Consider the following 17,372-nt stretch of genomic DNA (forward strand, 5'->3'; position numbering starts at 1 on the left):
GACGGCTTGCCACTGGCATCTCCTGCGGACACCTGCTGACACTTTCTGGAGCTGCCTCAGTTGGCGCTGCCCTTTGCCTTGGGGCCCTTAGCCGCAGGGGCTGCCCTGGGGAAAGTCAGTTAAGACCAAGTATCCTGCCAATCAGGGCCGGGCGGAGGGCTGGTAGGCGGGAGTCGAGGGATCAAGGAAGTGGGATTGGGGAATGAGTCTGGGTCTGTTGGGGGTGCGAGCAGGGCTGGGGGAATGAAAAAAAATGCAAAATGCGTTCAATCAGGGCGCAGGAGGGTCTCTTACCTTTCCTTCCACCTGCTTCGCCTGATATTAAATGGCGAGCAGGGAGTTGTGCCGAGTTGGGCATACCTACCGGACAGGCGAATACTCGCCAATCAGGGCTGTGGGAAGGTTGGTAGGCGGGAGTCGAGGGATCAAGGAAGTGGGATTGGGGAATGGTCCTGGTCTGATGGGTTTGAGCGGAATGTCTCTGCTCCCACAGTGGGAGGGACTGCCAGGGCCCCAATGCACCATTCTGAAATGTAGAAATCTGTAATCGGGTGGAGGAATACATTGATTATCGGATCCAGAATACTTGTATAATTCAGAAGCATACTATTCTCTAATTGGAACCCCATAGGACTTTTTGACAGTCTTCAGTTAGAGGTTTGGTGATTCTGGCAGCCCGGTTCTCATAGCCTGGTTCAAGTGTCTGGTGGGAACTGCTATAACCTCACTGCTTCTCCTGGATACATTGTGTTGCTCTCCACATGGTTTGGACAAAGACCCCCATGGTCCCTCACCATTCACTGTGCTGGCTATAATGTGGGTTGTAGCCCAAAACACCTGGTGAGTAGTCGAAAGTTGCAGACCCCTGCTTTAGAGACTCTTGTCCATGTGGCTGGTCTCTTGCATGATCTCAGAGTTCATTGCCAACCTGCTGCATGACTTCCCTGGTTACATGGCTGGGTCAGTGGGCCGCAGCTCCAGTTCTGCTCCTTGCATGTTTCATACATTATGGACATTTGCATCATTACTCAAGGCGGTTTCATGATCTTTTAATGATCCTTTCTTCTCTGCAGGTCGATACGGCACTTACAAGAGGCGTCCGCAACAGATGGAAAAGGCAAGTCGTGCGTCCCGTTACTGAAACTTGCGCTCTGTGGTTTATCTGTGTACCAGTCTCCTCTGGGTCGGGAATGGCTCTTCTCTTCTGCTTCACTGTAGACCTGTCTTTGTAGAGGTAGAAGGTGGAGTCCATTCTGGTTCGTGTTTACTGGGCTCTATACCTCTACCTTTTTAAGTCAATTGATTTTCTTCTGTAAACAATACAAAACTAAACACACACAACCTGTGGATGTGCAGGCAATTTGATAAGCGAGAAGCACAATTCACATTTAATAATGGGAATTTGTGTTAGTCAAAATGGGAAAGGTAGATGGTGCATGTTTTCCCCTTTAGGTAAATGAGTGGGTTCTGTTGGTTTTTGCAAAACCTTGTAGTTTGTATTAATTTAGGACTATTTTCTTTTTATGGGCGATCCCTCCTATAAGCCCCATTAACTCCCCACCCCACACCATAAACACACAATATTTTTTGGTCGTAATAACAAAGAGGGGAACTAAATGCAAACAAACTAAATGGTTTGAAACCACAGATTACGAAATGAGTCCTATCTAAATCCAATGGAAGGAGAAAGCCTTTAGCACAAATGGGCACCCCCAGACATGAGCCGCTTTGAACCGCAGATCTGGGGTGCGTTGCCAAAAGCATTTAATGTTTTGGTAGATCGGGGAGATGGGCCCTCGTCCTGCAGAAAAGCATCTGCTATTCACTTTTGGAAAAGGGCATGGGCTGATCCAAGGTGTTGCTATTGCGCTTACAGGGAGAACATTGGTAAAGTCCTGTTAATGAGACGCTTTGAATGGTTGAATGAAAGTCAAGTAATGTCTCCTTGCCAACTTGGGCTTAGGGGGAAGCAAGCGACACATTGCCTGAGCCTGCGTTTGCTGAAGGCGAAGCGTCCTTTGCTTGGAAAGTAAACTCTCTTGGTGGCTTTTGGCGGTCGGAGTGCATCTTCTGACTTGCTGAAGCCGATGAAATGCTGCTCTATTCTGGCTAATCTCGCTATCCGTAAGGGCCAGTCGAGTACACTTTGGCTCTCGGTATAGGAAAGCTCTGACTCCGCCGGGCAGCATACGAAGCAGACCCCTTGACACAAGTGGGAGGGGGGCGACGGGGATGTGTGCCGATGCCTCCTGTACTTCTGATCCAATTGCAGCAAACTACTCCTGATGTCCCCCCAGGTCAAAGATTGCCCCAAGCACCTTTGTGATGATTCAGCTCCTTCAGCTAAGACGGAACTGGCTTTTGAGTTTTCTGAAGAGCACAGCTTGGCCTGAACACAAAGAAATAAAAAATTATGGAGATTGGAGGCCGGGAGCACCTAATAAATTAATTCATGCATGTGGCTAGTGTCTGGGGACTGCAGGCTAGGATTCCTTTATATTCATTGCAATGCTTATTAAAACTATTCTTCTGGCCAGGATTTCAGTGCACAATGAGTTGGCGTTGGTTTGGCTGGAGATTTCCCTGTGCGATTAACTGAGACGGGATAGAGAACATGTGGGAAACTGGAAGCAAAGGGGAGTCCCTGAATACTTGTTGCAGACCTCCCTTGGCTCAGCTAATTGTTCAATCGACAGCAACAGCAGACTAGTGGGAGGAGTCTTGGGGAGCCAGCGAGCAAGTCTTCTGTGTTATTATTTTAGACACAGGGTTGTGCCACATAGTATATTCGGCATTTGTCTGGATACCGAATAGTTTGTCAAGTATTCAGCCGAATTAAGAGGTCGAATAGTTATTTTATTTAATCCTGTACGAAACTTGAAAAAACACGTTTTATAAAAAAAAGGCACTATTTTAAATGTGTTCCATGTATAGTTTATTTCCCATTTAATCAACGTATCACCCTAATTTAAAGCATACAAGCCAAATAACATACAGATTAACAAAGCAAGGACCGCATTTCCAAAGGAATGTTGCACATGCAAAGCTAGTGCTCCTGAAAACGGCCGGCTTCACAAGTGAAAATATCTAGGTATCAGTGAACAAAATGGATACTCCACTTTCAATTGCCTTTAAACTTGCAAGATTTTACAATGTGTACAGTATGAAAAGTAGCTTTGTTGGAAATTAGTTTCAAACCTGTTTTGCAGCTGATATAGAAATATATAAATGGCTTCTGTGCGCTCGTGCGGGACTCGAGTCTGAAGGTGTATGTGACAGTGTTTCTGTAGAGGGGACCTCCACCCTCTAGGCTAAGCGAGGGAGAGGGCTCTCCCAGAGAAGCTAATGGGGCAGGAGCAGGCCATCCAAACCCTCACAAGGGACTTGCCTGTTGGGAGTCGCTCAATACGTGGCCAGTTATTCAATCTCACTAGAGGATGCAAGGCTATGTGGTTTTTTCCGTCTCACTCCTTCAACCCACCACCCCACAAAATAGGCTGATCCAGTGCTCTCTGGCCACAGAAAAAGGTGCTCTGACCCCTTTCCTGTTGGGGCAGTCCGGGGAATTGCCAATAGGCACGTTTCCTTGGAGGCCAGTATGCGTTGGGAAATGTGGGCGACCTCTTGCACTGCCTGAAGTGTAACTTATCTCATCCCCAGCCCTATTGGGAAGTCTTCTCGTTTCCAAGCATCCTCTCCTCGGAGCATAGCTCTGTCCCATACATGGGCTTCTTCCGTGGGGGCATGTCACTTTCCATGACGTATAACTCAATACCTCGTCCATACTGGTCTTGACTCCTTGTTGTGAATTCTTATTTTCCGCAACGGCATTTCCCATAGGATCAAGCCATGCTTACTTCTCCTTAACACACAAACATGTTTTTTTCAGTCTATTTAATTAGGAATGCTGTCACTATTGTCATACGTAGCAACTGTACTGCATATTTACTTCACTTGATGAAGTGTGGAAATGCGGCATTCTCCCCTCCAGTTTCCAGCACCCCCATTCTGAGGTGGGTGGAAGTATTGGAGGGGAAGTATTGGAAGGGAGATGCCGTGCTTTCCAGCAGCAAAAGCTACCAAAACCACTCGTCGTGAGGGACACTTACTCCAGTGGCATTACAATCATTTAACACTGTCAGTTTTCTTAACATGGCATTAAACTAGGAAAGTGGTGCTACAGTCTAAGAAATGCTGTATTTATAAAGGGGGGGTGGGGGGGTGGAAGTGTGCAGTAGAGTTAAACTGCACCACACAGGTGCATATTTGAACTCCTTTTTTTGATGTGCTAAACTAGTACTTCTGGGTGGAGAATCCCCTCCATGTGGCTGCCCTGCAGTCCTGATGGTTGCTAGGGCTCCCTGCAGTCCTGATGGTTGCTAGGGCTCCCTGCAGTCCTGATGGTTGCTAGGGTTCCCTGCAGTCCTGATGGTTGCTAGGGCTGTTATCAAGCCGTAAATTGGGCACGTGCAAAAGCTGACGCTTTCGTGTACTTCCACCACTTTCTTTATCAGAATATAGTGTTTGTAAGGAAAGTGTTCCTCCTTCATGGAAGAATATTTTCCCGAAGTTTGCGCACACCTCAGAATCTGCTGCTCAGTTCTTACATTGCATTCATGTGAGAAGACAAAGTATTCAGTAGGAACCAACTAGTTTGTTTTTAGACCGAATTCGGCTGAATACTTACTTGAAGCCAAAGTTCGGTACTCCTCTAATTGTAAGACTTTTTAAAATCATGATGGAAAACAAGTGTTTTGAGAAATCGTCCGATATTACGTCCCTACATCGCTTACCCAAACTGTAACTACAGTAGATTCACTTGTTCAGTTGGAAAGTTCCCTTGCTTAGGGAACGAATACTTGAGCATACAGTGAAGCGCTTTTATCTTGCAAATTTAAGGGTCTATTGAATTTGCATAAATTGGCTACCTTTGTAAAAATAGCTTTAAAAATCAGCAAGAGGAATGTGGTATGATCCCGCAGGCCACCATAGCCCTGGCACTTGGGGTAAACTTGATTGTGATTTGTTCTACTTTTATGGAGGGAAGGTAAAATTGCTCAAGAATAAACCTGAGACCCCCCCTATGCCCCTGCAGATTTGAGTATCTGCAACCATTTTATGTATGGCTAACTTCTCTGAAGGTGCAATTTAGTTCCAATTGCGGTGTAATTGTTAGACGTGTAGTGTTTTATTTGTGGCATCTAAGTTTTATGGAATTTAATCCTTCACAAATGTGATTCATTTGAACTTTTTTAGGTGAGCTTGTATATGAGCACATGGAGACTATGCAAAAGACGGTGGTGCGCAATATAAATCCATCTAACATATGGGCTATTTGAAAAAGTTGATCGCTTTATGGATTTGTATCTGTGCAAACATGCAATAGTTGTGTACAGTCAAATTAAATAGAAGAAATCTGAAATTCTAATAGCACTTAAATTTGCAACCATGTATACAGTAAAGCATGGCTTGAATTGTCTCTCAATTAGGAGACAAGCGGTTTCATCTGCAATACTAGATTCCGCTCCCCGGCACTAGACATTTGAGTATCTAGTGTTTGTGAGTTTCCTAATGCAAAGCACACCGTAAAACCTTGATGCCCTGTTCACACTTTGCTCAAATAGTTCAAAGTGTAAATTCTGGGAGGCCTTCACATTTTGTGATGGAATTCACCTAAAAAAAAAGGCCTATTGACTCAATGCAATGTAGTCTTTAGAGGACCCTTATTTACGTGCTTAACTACTTGTCTGTGCGGTCATGTGAAATTTCTGATCTCCCAGTTGTCCTTGAGCAGTCCAATGATATTATGCCTTTGTCAGGTAGGTATGTGTGTTTTCCCACATCACCTCTTCACATCATGTGCTATATTATCTTTTCAATGGATTGCATTCTCCCACAGATTCCTCAACTTGAAAGATAGTGTTAGCTGCTCAAATATTTCTGACAGGGGTGTAGTGCTGCTCAACTTTGCCGTAGTTGACGACTCCCTCGTATACGGCTGCACCATTCCTTGATCGTAAAGTCTGGCGTCGTTTAAATGGTTACACTATGCCCCTGTACCTCCGTTGCTTTTTTTCCGATCACTAAGCACACTAGTCGGAACATGCTAGAAGTAATTTGAATTACTGTGTCAGTATGTCTGGGCCTAAACCATCTGGGTTCAAATGTTGCAACAACTGCAAATCCAAAATGTCCCTCACAGACCTGCATACTATTTGTGTGGTTTCTCGGAGTGGGGCATGACAGAGCAATGTGGTTCCTGCCAATCTATGAAACTGAATTCGGTCAGGGAGCGATCAGCAAAGCTGTTGCTCAGCAGACCACCATCCAAATCCCTGGCTAAGTCGCACCCACACTCAAAGGAGCATGACGGAGGAACAGATTCCCAAAAAACCTCAGGAGGGTGGTCTGCATAAAAAGTTAAAGAAAAGCTCCCATTCTCAGAGCAAATCTTATCACTCATCACATCTCCTCTTCCTTGTTGCGCAAGAAATGTGCAGATGCGATTGTCGGACGACATTGGTATGATATGGCATTTGTAACGCGCCTATACACAAGTGTTTCAAGGCGCGACAAGGCAGGGAAGGGGTAACAAGGGGAGACAGACAACGATCCTACTAGGCCAGGTGTCATTCAGATCGCGCAAGTGTATGGGTAAGGGGGGACGGGAAAAGTTCAAGGGGGAAGGGGAAAGTGCAGTACAGAGTTAGTAATGAACATGATAAATAATAAGGGCCAGCTGGTGGCAAGTGCAGACAAGTGCTGGGAAGGGGGGCTGTAGGGATACAGAGACAGTCCCGCAGTGCAGGGGTTGCCAGGAAGGCAGTGCAGGGGAGAGTGGCTGGGCCAAGGACCGAGATTGGTGAGTGGCCCAGTTGCTGATTCAGTACAGTTTCAGTGATTTAGCAGGGGAGAGGGAGAGAGAAAGCAGAAGCAAAGGGGAAGGATTTGAGGTGCTTCCGGAACCGGAGATGGTTCTCCTCAAGTTTCAGGGAGGCAGGAAGGCTGTTCGAGAGGGAGGCCCCTGCTGCGGAGAGAGATCTCCCCCCCCCCCCCCCAACTCGTTGCTTGGAGAAGCGGCTGACCCTGAGGGAGTTGGAGGCGGAAGAGCGAAGTGCTCGAGAAGGAAGATATTTGGGAAGGGAGAGTTGAAAGTAATGTGACCCCAGGCCCCAGAAGGCCTTGTGGACAATGCAGAGGGTTTTGAACTTAATCCTCGCAGCCACAGGGAGCCAGTGAAGCGATTTCAGTCCTGGAGAGATACGGTCCCTGGGCTTGAGGCCAAGGACAAGTCTTGCAGTCCTGTTCTGGATGAGTTTGCGGAGAGTAGAGGCAGGAAGATTTAGATAGAGGCTGTTACAGTAGTCCAGCTTCGAGAGAACCAGGGCTCTGGAGACAGTGAGCTTCTGGGGGAAGGAGAGGAAAGGAAGGATACATCTGAGGAGGTGCAGCTGGTAGTGTGACTTCTTAGAAACTTCAGAAATGTGAGGAGAGAAGGAGAGTGTGGAGTGGAAGATGACCTCGAGGTTTTTTGCCTTGCAGGAAGAGGGCCAAGAGAGGCCGGCCAGAGAGCTGTAGGGAAGGAGGGAGTGGGTGTCACGATGAGTTGAATCTCGGTCTTACTGGCATTAAGGCAGAGGTCGTTGGCGGCACACCATTCCTGGATAGCAGAAAGACAGTCACCCGAACCTGGATCCTCTCAACCTGCATGTGTTGCTATTGAGAGGCTGAAGTACGGTGACTGGGAGCTGGAGGTGCTTTTGGCTGCAGGGATACTGTCCACTAGGTCCATGTATGCTTGCAGGTGGAGATCATTTGTAACCTGGTTCAAGGCAAAAGGGTTGGACCCCATGTCATGTCCCACTTCCATCAGTGATGGTTGCTGTTAGCTCTTGCCAAATCGGGTCTGCAAGTGGGCACAGTGAAGGAGTATCTGGCAGAGAAGACTGCAGAGCAGGACTCTTTCTTTACTGTTCCTGTGGTGGCAGAGCTTTTGAAAGGTCTTGTTAATTGTTTCCCTCCTTTGCCTTTTGTGGTCCCAGATTGAGACCTGAATTTAGTCCTAACGTTTCTGATGGCGGCTCCATTAGAGCCCTTGCATTCTGCCCTCTTCACGTTCAAAACCGTCTTCTTGGTGGCGAATACATCTGATAGAAGGGTCAGCGAGTTGCAGGCACTCTCTAGCAAAGCTCCCTTCCTCACATTTCTTTAAGGAAAAGGACTCCTTGAAGGTGCGCCCAAAGGTTCTCCCAGAGGTAGTTTTGGAATTTCATGTATGCCGGTTGGAGCATAGACCTTCCTGCATTTTACCCTCCACCTCATCCTTTGAAGGATGAGGAGAGGCTCCGGAGATTGGATTCCAAGAGGACGCTGAGCTTTTACCTGGCCAGGACGAGTTCCTTCAAGAAGGATGACCAGTTTACCTTTTCGCAGTCCAGGTGTGGGCCAGCTGTTAAACCATCTCACAGTGGATAGTGCTGTGCATTGGTGAATTCTATCAATACGTAGGCAAGGAGGTCCCAGCAGGGCTTGCGGCCCACTCTACCAGAGGGGTTGCGGCTTTCTCTGCTGTTCAGAGGGGAGTGCCGGTCAGAGACATCTGTCGCGCAGCAAGGTGGTCTTCTCTGCACATTTGCCAAGCATTACAATTTGGACTTGGTCCGTGGGGCTGCTGCGTGCTTTGTAGGGTGGTCCTCCAGGGGTGTTTGGTTTTAACTTGCATGCCTCCTCCAGTATGGCTACTGCTTTGGGAGTCCGTCGAGATGAGGAATCTGTGGGAGACATCCCTTGAATCCATTGAAGGAGACATTTCTTACTGGTAATGTTCTTTTTATGGATTCTTCTCCCACAGATTCCTCATGGCCCTCCCAGCCGATTCCGCTTTGAAGTCTATGGTCCAAAGTCTGGTCACATTCTGCTGTCACTTTTCTTGTGCGATGACTAAAGGACCAGTTTCATGTGGAGATTCTCAAGTCTAAGTTGGCCAGGACTCTGCTCCGGCAGTTTCCAAAAATCCTAGCTAGTGGCGGGAAAGAGGAGCTAATGTGCCCTGTGGGTCCCCTCTCAGTGGCGTATTTAAGGCAAAGTGCGCCTTGGGTAAGATTGACAGAGCACCCTGGGGAGGAGGGACTTGGGCGGAGCTTATGGTGGGAGAAGTTAATGTCAGTCAAGTGTGCAGCAATGATTAACTTTAGGGTTCAATGATCCATGGTTTTAAATGTCTGTTTCTGTCATTGGATGTCTGTGCTTTTTTAGAGGTATGACTCCTGCTTGAAACAGCCTACCGACCTGACCTAGGGCCTCATCACAAGTTGGGTGGTATCCCGGCGGTAATTGCGCCAGGATACTTCCCAACGCAATTAATGTTACCGCCACTTGCTCCGGATCACAAGTAGTGGTAAGGAGGTAAATCCCCATCCCCAATCGACCCAAAGGGGGATCAGTGGCGCAATTACCACCAGCGTTAATAGCGCCGAAAATGCCCATACCGGCGGCGCATTCACCTCCAGCTAAGAGCTGGAGGTGAATGCGTCCAGGTAGTGCCATACTCCGGGTTGGGCAGAGGGATAAATGCGGCGGTAATAGCATTACTGCTGCAATTTCCCGCTCCGCCCAACTCCTGATCTGTTCTCTACCACCAATATTTTTAATCATACTTGCATAAGTTATTAAAACTGTACATATTTCTTGGGGAAAGGGTGTCACAGCAATAGTGACTGCCAATTTGCTGTTCTCATTAGATATATTTTATTTATAACGCGCTCATACGCAAAGTCAGGGGAACAAGGGAGAGGAAACACAATGATCTTACTAGGCCCAGTGACATGAACGCGCAAGTGCATTGGAAAGGGAATGGGGGGTGGGGAGAGAGAAGTGTGTCGAAGGGGGAGAAGTGAAAAGTGCAGAACAGAGGAGAGAAAAAAATAAGTTAAATAAATACAGGCAATTAAAAAATGGTAATGCAGCCAGCAAGTGGCAGTGCATGGTTGATCAGATAGGGTATATCTGATAAGTGCAGAAGAAAAGTGGGGGGCTGTATGGGTACAGATCCCAGTGCAGGAGGGTGGCAAGGTGAGAGAAAACAGATCAGCAGGGGAGAAGGGGGGCAAAGGCCAAAGCAAAGCGGAAGGTCTTGATGTGCTCCCGGAACTGGAGATGGTTCTCCTCATGTTTCAAGGTGGCCGGGAGGATGTTCCGAAGGGAGACCCTAGTCGAAGGCAGGGATCTGACCTCTGAAGTATAAGACCTCACTGGGAGACCATGGAAAGCCCTGGCTGTTTGTCTTTGAGGTAAGAGGCACACGGGGGAGGGGGGGCCGTTCTCCTTGGTCCACCTGTTGAGCCTGTGTTTGCCCCCTCTGCTATCCGAGTCTGAGAATGATGCCATGGGACCCGCCAGAGGGGTTGCTCTCAGGAGAACCTCGAGAGATGGCCCTGCGGGCCGTGCTGGAAATGGAAACCATGTTCATAGGGGAACTGTCACCTCCTTGGAGGGGCGGGGCCCCTCTTCATCAAACCCAATCATAGCAATTTACATAGAAGCAAAGGGTATTATGGGAAGATAATGTCACATTGATTAAATAAGAAGCCCTTTTGAGTGAATGGTGGACTTTCTGTTTTGATTGGTCATAATATTCACCCTAATAAAGAGATGGCTGTACATTGCAGGACATGTCTATCAGTTTGGGCAGCTGCAGCACGGTTTGGGAGGCGTTGGTAGTTTCCAGACTTCTGACAGCTCGTTGAAGAGATAGTTAAGATAATGTAGCTTCAGATCGGCTTGGTAGATGGCTGTGCAGGCCCCTGTCCCTGAGGAAGGAGCAGCACGGGCGTAACCTGAGCGGTCACCGGCAGACTGCTTTTAGAAGACCAGACGGCGCTGGGTGCTGAGTCTTCTTACCGCGATTTGCTCGTTAAGGCGCAGGACCTGTGGAGACATGTGCTGGCCCCTGGGTCTAGGGGACGGAGCAGCCGGAGCGCCGATCATTCTCGTTCCAGCCCATTCCCTGCACTGTCAGTGCCAGCTACCTGATGCTTGAACCTATAGTGTCTCCAATTCCCAAGAGACGCCCACCACACCCCAAGGGACATTGTAGGGGACCCTGGCATCTGAGCGGTTCAATGGAACCTTGGTGCAGAACCAGCAACCCACGGCCTGTCGGCCGTCCATCCCCCAGTCCATAAGTGCCAGTGCGAGAATCTTCACCAGGGAGATGCCTAGTGCAGGCACCTTCAGGGGCAAACCGTGTCTTCTGCTCATCCAATTCCACTTCTTTGCTACAGTAGGACTTTTTTCGGGGGAATTTTGTGCCGAATGCTTTTGGTATTCTTGAGCCATTCTGACTTTACCTCCATTGACTTTTCAGTCCAACAAAGTATATGGCAAACCTTTTTTAAATGCATTTTATTTTTGACACGGTGTAAACATCTCATTTTCATAGACTGCTTAGTGCGGATGCTAGTGTTTTAGTGCTGTCAGGCCTGTGACGTCCAAGAAGTAGTGCTTGGTACTCCAGCCACTCTGTGGCCCTCGGTGACTCCCAATGGCTTCGTCCAGTGCCCTTTACTCCGCACATATCGATGTCCTCCTGGGAAGGGTCAGTAGCCGCCTGCCCAGCAGCATGATCAGTGGGCACAGGGTATGTGGGCACACCGCCGGCACATGCGCAACACTAACCACCATCTCTTCCTGTGCATGAACAGTCTTTGCTACTGACCCCTAAAAGCCTTTGGCGCTTCTACACCTCATAGGCACGTACTGCTCACTGCTTCTCCACCACATATCTGTATGCCCTCTGCCTTGGCCGCCACCCAGCTTTTGCCTGTGAGAACACCTTTTCTGGCTGGGCATTCTCAAGGCACTTGAAGTGGGGGCAAGTGCTCCACTCCGGCACATCAAAGAATCTGCCGCATAGAATGGAAGTCCCGTTTTCCACCAAGCACCCTTACCCGTGAACGCGACCCTGGCATGCCCCTGATGAAGAGGTTCTAGTAACCCTCCTCTGAGATGCAAAAGACTTCCTTCACTGGGGATTCTCGCCAACCAAGGTTCCCTTGGGACTAATCCAGGCAGTAATGGTCCTTCCACTTGGCTTACGGCCACTTGGATACTAATGGTCCTTCCACTGGGGTTATGGCCAACTGGATACTAATGGTCCTTCCACTGGGGTTACGGCCACCTGGGTACTAATGCAGGCAGTAATGATCCTTCCACCGGGGTTACAGCCCACCAAGTTTCCATCCGGGACTAAAGGCAGCTCCTGTGCTCTCTCCAGCAGAGTTTACCCTTGGGGATTAACCAGGTAACCTGGTGCAGTGCGATCCCATAACCTGTCCATCACCAGGTGCCTTATGTTTGCTCCACTCTCCGCACATCAAAGAATTTGCCTCATTTAATGGAAGGCCCGTTTTCAACCAAGCGCCCCTGGCTCGTGAACCCGACCCTGGCATGCCCCTGACACAGAGGTTCGAGTAACCCTCCTCTGAGATGCAAAAGACTTCCTTCACTGGGGATTCCCACCAACCAAGGTTCCCATGGGAATAATCCAGGCACTAATGGTCCTTCCACTGGGGTTACGACCAATTGGGTACTAATCCAGGCACTAATGGTCCTTCCACTGGGGTTATGGCCACCTGGGTACTAATGCAGGCAGTAATGATCCTTCAACTGGTGTTACGGCCCACCAAGTTTCCTTCCGGGACTAAAGCGAGCTCCTGTGCTCTCTCCAGCAGAGTTTACCCTTGCGGATTGACGAGGTAACTGGTGCAGTGCGATCCCATTACCTGTCCTTCACCGGGTGCCTTAGGTTTGCCCTGCCACAGGATGTTTTCCTGTGGGGGCCGGGCGACAAATTCCTCCTCAATTACACCTCTGACTGCCATTCATGCGTCGGCACTTGCAGGACACCACAGACTCTGACGGGGATCATGTAGCAAAGGCGCCTTTGCACCAATGTGCCACTGTGCTTCACCCTATAGCAGAGGAACACATTTGCTCCCTTACCAATGCACGCCGAGGGTGGTGGCACATTGCGGGCGTGTGTAAGGTGAAGTGCAAAGGGCACCATTCCAAAGCCCCTTAACAGCCCTTCAAACTAAAGGGAGGGAGTCCAGCCACCATAATCTGGAGGCACAGGCTGCCTCCTCAAAGATCTGTTATCACAAGTCGACCAGGCCCCTTCCTACAGTCTGTGCGCTCGGACCCAGGCTTTGACCGTGGGACAAGAGGTGGTTTTGGCTTCTCCATCCTGGACAGGGTGAATCTTCAACCCAGGGTGGACTGGTCGGACCTGTGACGGGCCGCATTTATGCTGCTGAACCCAATGTTGCACCGTCTGTAAGAGCCTTGCACAGTCCTGCACTGTGCTACTCCATCCTCTACCCAGACGCTCCCTAGGGGCCTCATTTGAGCCACTGGCACTAGACCTGAGGGTCACAGTGGATCACTGCTGAAGTTGTTAATGGCCGACTACACCCAGGGCCTCCTTTACCAACTTCCTCAGAGGTTTTTTCTATTGGTTACAATGACTTCCTCAGCAAACTGTGCTCCAACTGTGAACCTGGCCGCTTTAACTCTGGTGCCCTTTCCTACAATGGCCGCTAGGACTCCCCTGCCTTCCACCTCTGACGGCACAGTCTCTGGACCCAATCTCACCGAAGGACACGTGGGATGGTGATGGTGGACTTTAGCTTCAGTGTCCCTCAGCATCTCAGGTTGAGGAATAGTATTGTCTGAGATAGTGGAGTACATGTTAGTCAGAGGGTTGGTTTTTCCATGCTGCCCAAAGCCTTTGAAATGAGCTAAAGAATCCGAGTCTCCCCACATTGGGAAGCTTGATGTCTAGTTCAGGTTTCTATCTGGGGAAAACCCTGACCATCCCCTGGTGTCAGCAGTGGTGGTGCCTATTGCCCTCACGGTCCTTGTTCCTCCCCAGCCTAGTCTAGCCAAACTGTCCCCCTCCTTTATAAAAATGACACAAATGCTCTGAATTTCTTTCGGCTAAAGATGATTCTTAGCAGCTCCTTACACCACCGGCATTGGAGCTGGTAATCTGAAGTACTGGTGGAATATGGGTGAGTTTGCAAATGATGTCCCTGTAGACAGGAAAGACAAGTTCCTAGCGGGCAAGTCTGAAGCCAAGGGGTACCAGGTGACCTTGAGTCTGCTGCGGGCCAAGTGGAAATGGGCACACGTGGCATGTGTGTAGGACCAGACATTAGACACTTGATATTCCTCAGAGGAACACAATGGATCCAGAAGACAAAGGATAATTAACTTCTATGGTGTCGCATATTTACCCCACCATGGGCAACCTACTGTCCGAGAAAGCGAGGACCCTAGCAGAAAAAGCTTTATTCATAGTAACCAAGCCAGCTTGCAAGCGGTCCTTCTACCAGAAGGGAGATGGGAAGAGGCCTCCTGGGATTCCATGCTTATAAGCAGAGTTTAGACCGACCCGTCTGCACTGCTGGATACTCCACCACACTGAGTGTACTTTTGTGGCTTGATTTCGTCCTCCATGGTCAAACCTCAGAGCATGTCCTAGTGGTTCAGGATCTGGCGTCCCTGAGTGAGGGAGACTGGCTGTGCTTCATGGGTCTCTGAGAGGCCTACAGATATCCCAGTGTGGCCTCGTCAACACAGGTACCTGTGTGTTGCAGTCCTGCAGGGGTGCCAATTCAAGGTCCTTTGGGCCTCAAGTCAGCCCCTTGAGTATTTACCAAGTAATGACAAAGATGATTGCTTTTTGAGATAGAGGCATGTACGTTTAGCCCTATTTGGGGGACTAGCAAACCAAGAGAAAAGTGCTTTACATTCCTGCAAATCACTCTGGATTCCGTCTTCACTCATGGCCTTCTGGTTTTAAAACCAGGCATACTCATTTTTTGGCCTCCTCTGGTAAAATTTGAGTGGAAAATCTTTACCTAACGGGGAGAGTTTGGGATATTTTCCAAGGTTTGATCAATTCCTCACCAGTCCGCCCATTGTTTTTAAATGATTCTCTGACTTGTGATTTCCTGCATTCTAGTTGTCCTGTACGCAAGACTCCACATGAGACCCGCTGCACATGGCAGCACACTGTCCCAAGAGACCCAGCCTCTGTCGCATCACATCCCAATATCTGTTGCCATGAAAAAAGACTCCGCATTGGTCAATGGAGAAGGCAAACCACCTCATGAGGGTCGTCCTACTCTATTCCCACTCTAGACAAGAACATGTAGGCCGACCAATCCTTGACTGGCTGGTTTCAGGAGAGGAGAGAGCATCCTTTGCTCTCTTCACTTCCCCGACTTGGAGGGGGGGGGCCCAGGAAGAGCCCAGGAAGAGCCCGGGAAGAGCCCACTCTCCACATCCATTCACTGGAGCTCAAGGCAATCTTCTTAGCATGGACTACTTTCCCGTTGCCACTCAAAGGACACAGAGTTCTGATCTAGATGGAACACAGCACAGAAATGTTTATCTAAACGAGCAGAGAGGCACACTTCCAATTCTCTTGCTTGGAGAACTCCCTTTGTGGGGTCTGCTTCCGATTGTTGGTCATTGGGGCTCTCCACTTCTGGATCTGTTCTCCTCTCTGAACAATAGTGTTCCCTGTACACTCTGTGGAGGTGCCAAGGGCTCTACTTCCTGGGCGATGGGTTCCCCCTTTCATGGGAGGGTGGAAGCCAACATGCATTTACACTAATACTGTTATCCTAGCTGCTGCATTCACGAGATGCTCCCCTAGTTTCTGACAGTGTAGATCTCCAGGTGCAATGGGTGGGGATGGTTGGTGCTTTCTTGCCCCCCCTCCCCATGTTGCTTAATTTGTTTCCCGATGAGATAGTGTTGTGGTCAGGTTTTAGTTTGGGGGAACCATGAGGTTTTGAAAGGAGACAAAAGTACTGTACGGGTTCACAATAAACCAGAAAGTGTACTCACTTGCTGATCTCTGGAGAGAGACGGCCATCTACTCCATGCCAGACCAGGAACTGTGCCCTTCATGTCTCACCTGGAAGAAGACAGACTCTCTAGAGTTCTGACGGGTGTATCTGTTGGTGGAACGAACACATCCACCCCCCCCACTGCCTCTAACCCCCCCACCTCTAACCCCCCGCCCCCCACCGCCATAATCTGAGACTGCTCAATTGGCCACCTGCCACCCTGGTTGCTTGTAGATCCCATGCTGCCACATTGCATACCCCCTCCCCCTGTTGTTGGCTCCCCACTCGTTTTTATCTCGTCACTCTGTGTGCTTGCCATAATGCCTTGTAAAGCATGCTCTTGCTTCCCGAGGGTGGGTCAGTGCCCCATAAAGGCCCTAATAACAAACTCGCCATGGGTTCTAAGGTGGTCATCCTCTCAAACCCGGTGGGTAGTCAAGACATTTTAGCAGATTATTCCAGTAATAATCGTCCCTCTAGGTTGACCTCACCCGTCTGGGACCTGTGGTGCGTTGTCAGAATTCCCCATGCTGTGAGGGGGGGGGGGGGGCGCAAGGAACTGGGTTGGTCCAGTTGCTATCTGGTGTGGCTCACAGAGATTGGAAGGAGTGGTATCCTGCATGGTCACCCCCACAAGTGTGTAGTACTCCACGGTCAGGGTGTTTAAAACCCCCTTTACTATCGGGAACCTCTAAAATCCTTACCATGAAGCAAGTTAAAAGGAGCATTCAGTAAAGACCTACTGTGATCACCATACACGGTAAAGGACCAGAAAGGTATGTTTATTAATGCGCGTACTGAGGTCAAGTACATTTCGAGAAGAGTTCCTGAACTTACTTGAGGTCCGGAGCACGGAAGCGAACGTGACCTGGGCGGTTAGGCAGACACATCACAGATGAGCACTTATCATTCTCACAAGGATGCAGAATGCTGCAAATCTGAGATTGCCTAGAGTAGGGATCCCTAGATACTGGCAGCATCCCGTGCTGCTTATAAAGCTGCAGAACAAACCAGCGAGAGATCTAATCATTGAGCCATGTGGTGAGAGGATCTTTTAAACTAAGATCAAGGTTAGTCAGACAATCTAAAACCAAGAGGCCAAACCCTAATGCCCAACCAATTGTGAGGGTTGATGTCGAATGAGGAAACCCTTAGGAGCTATAAAAGTGCCGGTGTAAGCCCAGGGAAGGTGGCAACTGGCGTAGAACCCACAGTAGACCTGAAGTAGGAGGTGTTACCTCTTTCTGCAGGAAGTGCCAGATGGTGCAAGGTTGCCACTTTGCTGGTTATACTGCTTAATACCTGGACTCTGATAGGAGAATGTGGAGCCTGCCAGAAGTCTAGAAAAGACCTAAGTAGCCCAGAACTTGGTGAGCCCTTCCCAAGTCAATCCTGAGAACCTGGTCATGGTGAGACCCCCCTCAAGGTAATGTTGAGAACCAAGGTCAT

The 17,372-nt window shown here is 49.1% G+C and overlaps 1 protein-coding gene across 7 annotated transcripts in view; it reads left to right on the forward strand.

Annotated features, from left to right (window-relative positions):
* Positions 1 to 17,372, forward strand: part of GPR107 (G protein-coupled receptor 107) — a 387,352-nt gene that overhangs the window by 196,533 nt on the left and 173,447 nt on the right. For all 7 annotated transcript variants that reach the window (XR_011268468.1, XR_011268470.1, XR_011268471.1 and 4 more), the window contains exon 14: positions 1,074 to 1,117. Coding sequence is in view for 1 of the 7 variants with exons in the window: in XM_069609259.1 (XP_069465360.1) it covers positions 1,074 to 1,117 (44 nt within the window). In the remaining 6 variants the exon portion in view is untranslated. The remainder of the gene's footprint in view (positions 1 to 1,073; positions 1,118 to 17,372) is intronic.

This window comes from Ambystoma mexicanum, chromosome 8, assembly GCF_040938575.1.
Source record: "Ambystoma mexicanum isolate Mex_15411 chromosome 8, UKY_AmexF1_1, whole genome shotgun sequence".
Taxonomy (NCBI): domain Eukaryota; kingdom Metazoa; phylum Chordata; class Amphibia; order Caudata; family Ambystomatidae; genus Ambystoma; species Ambystoma mexicanum.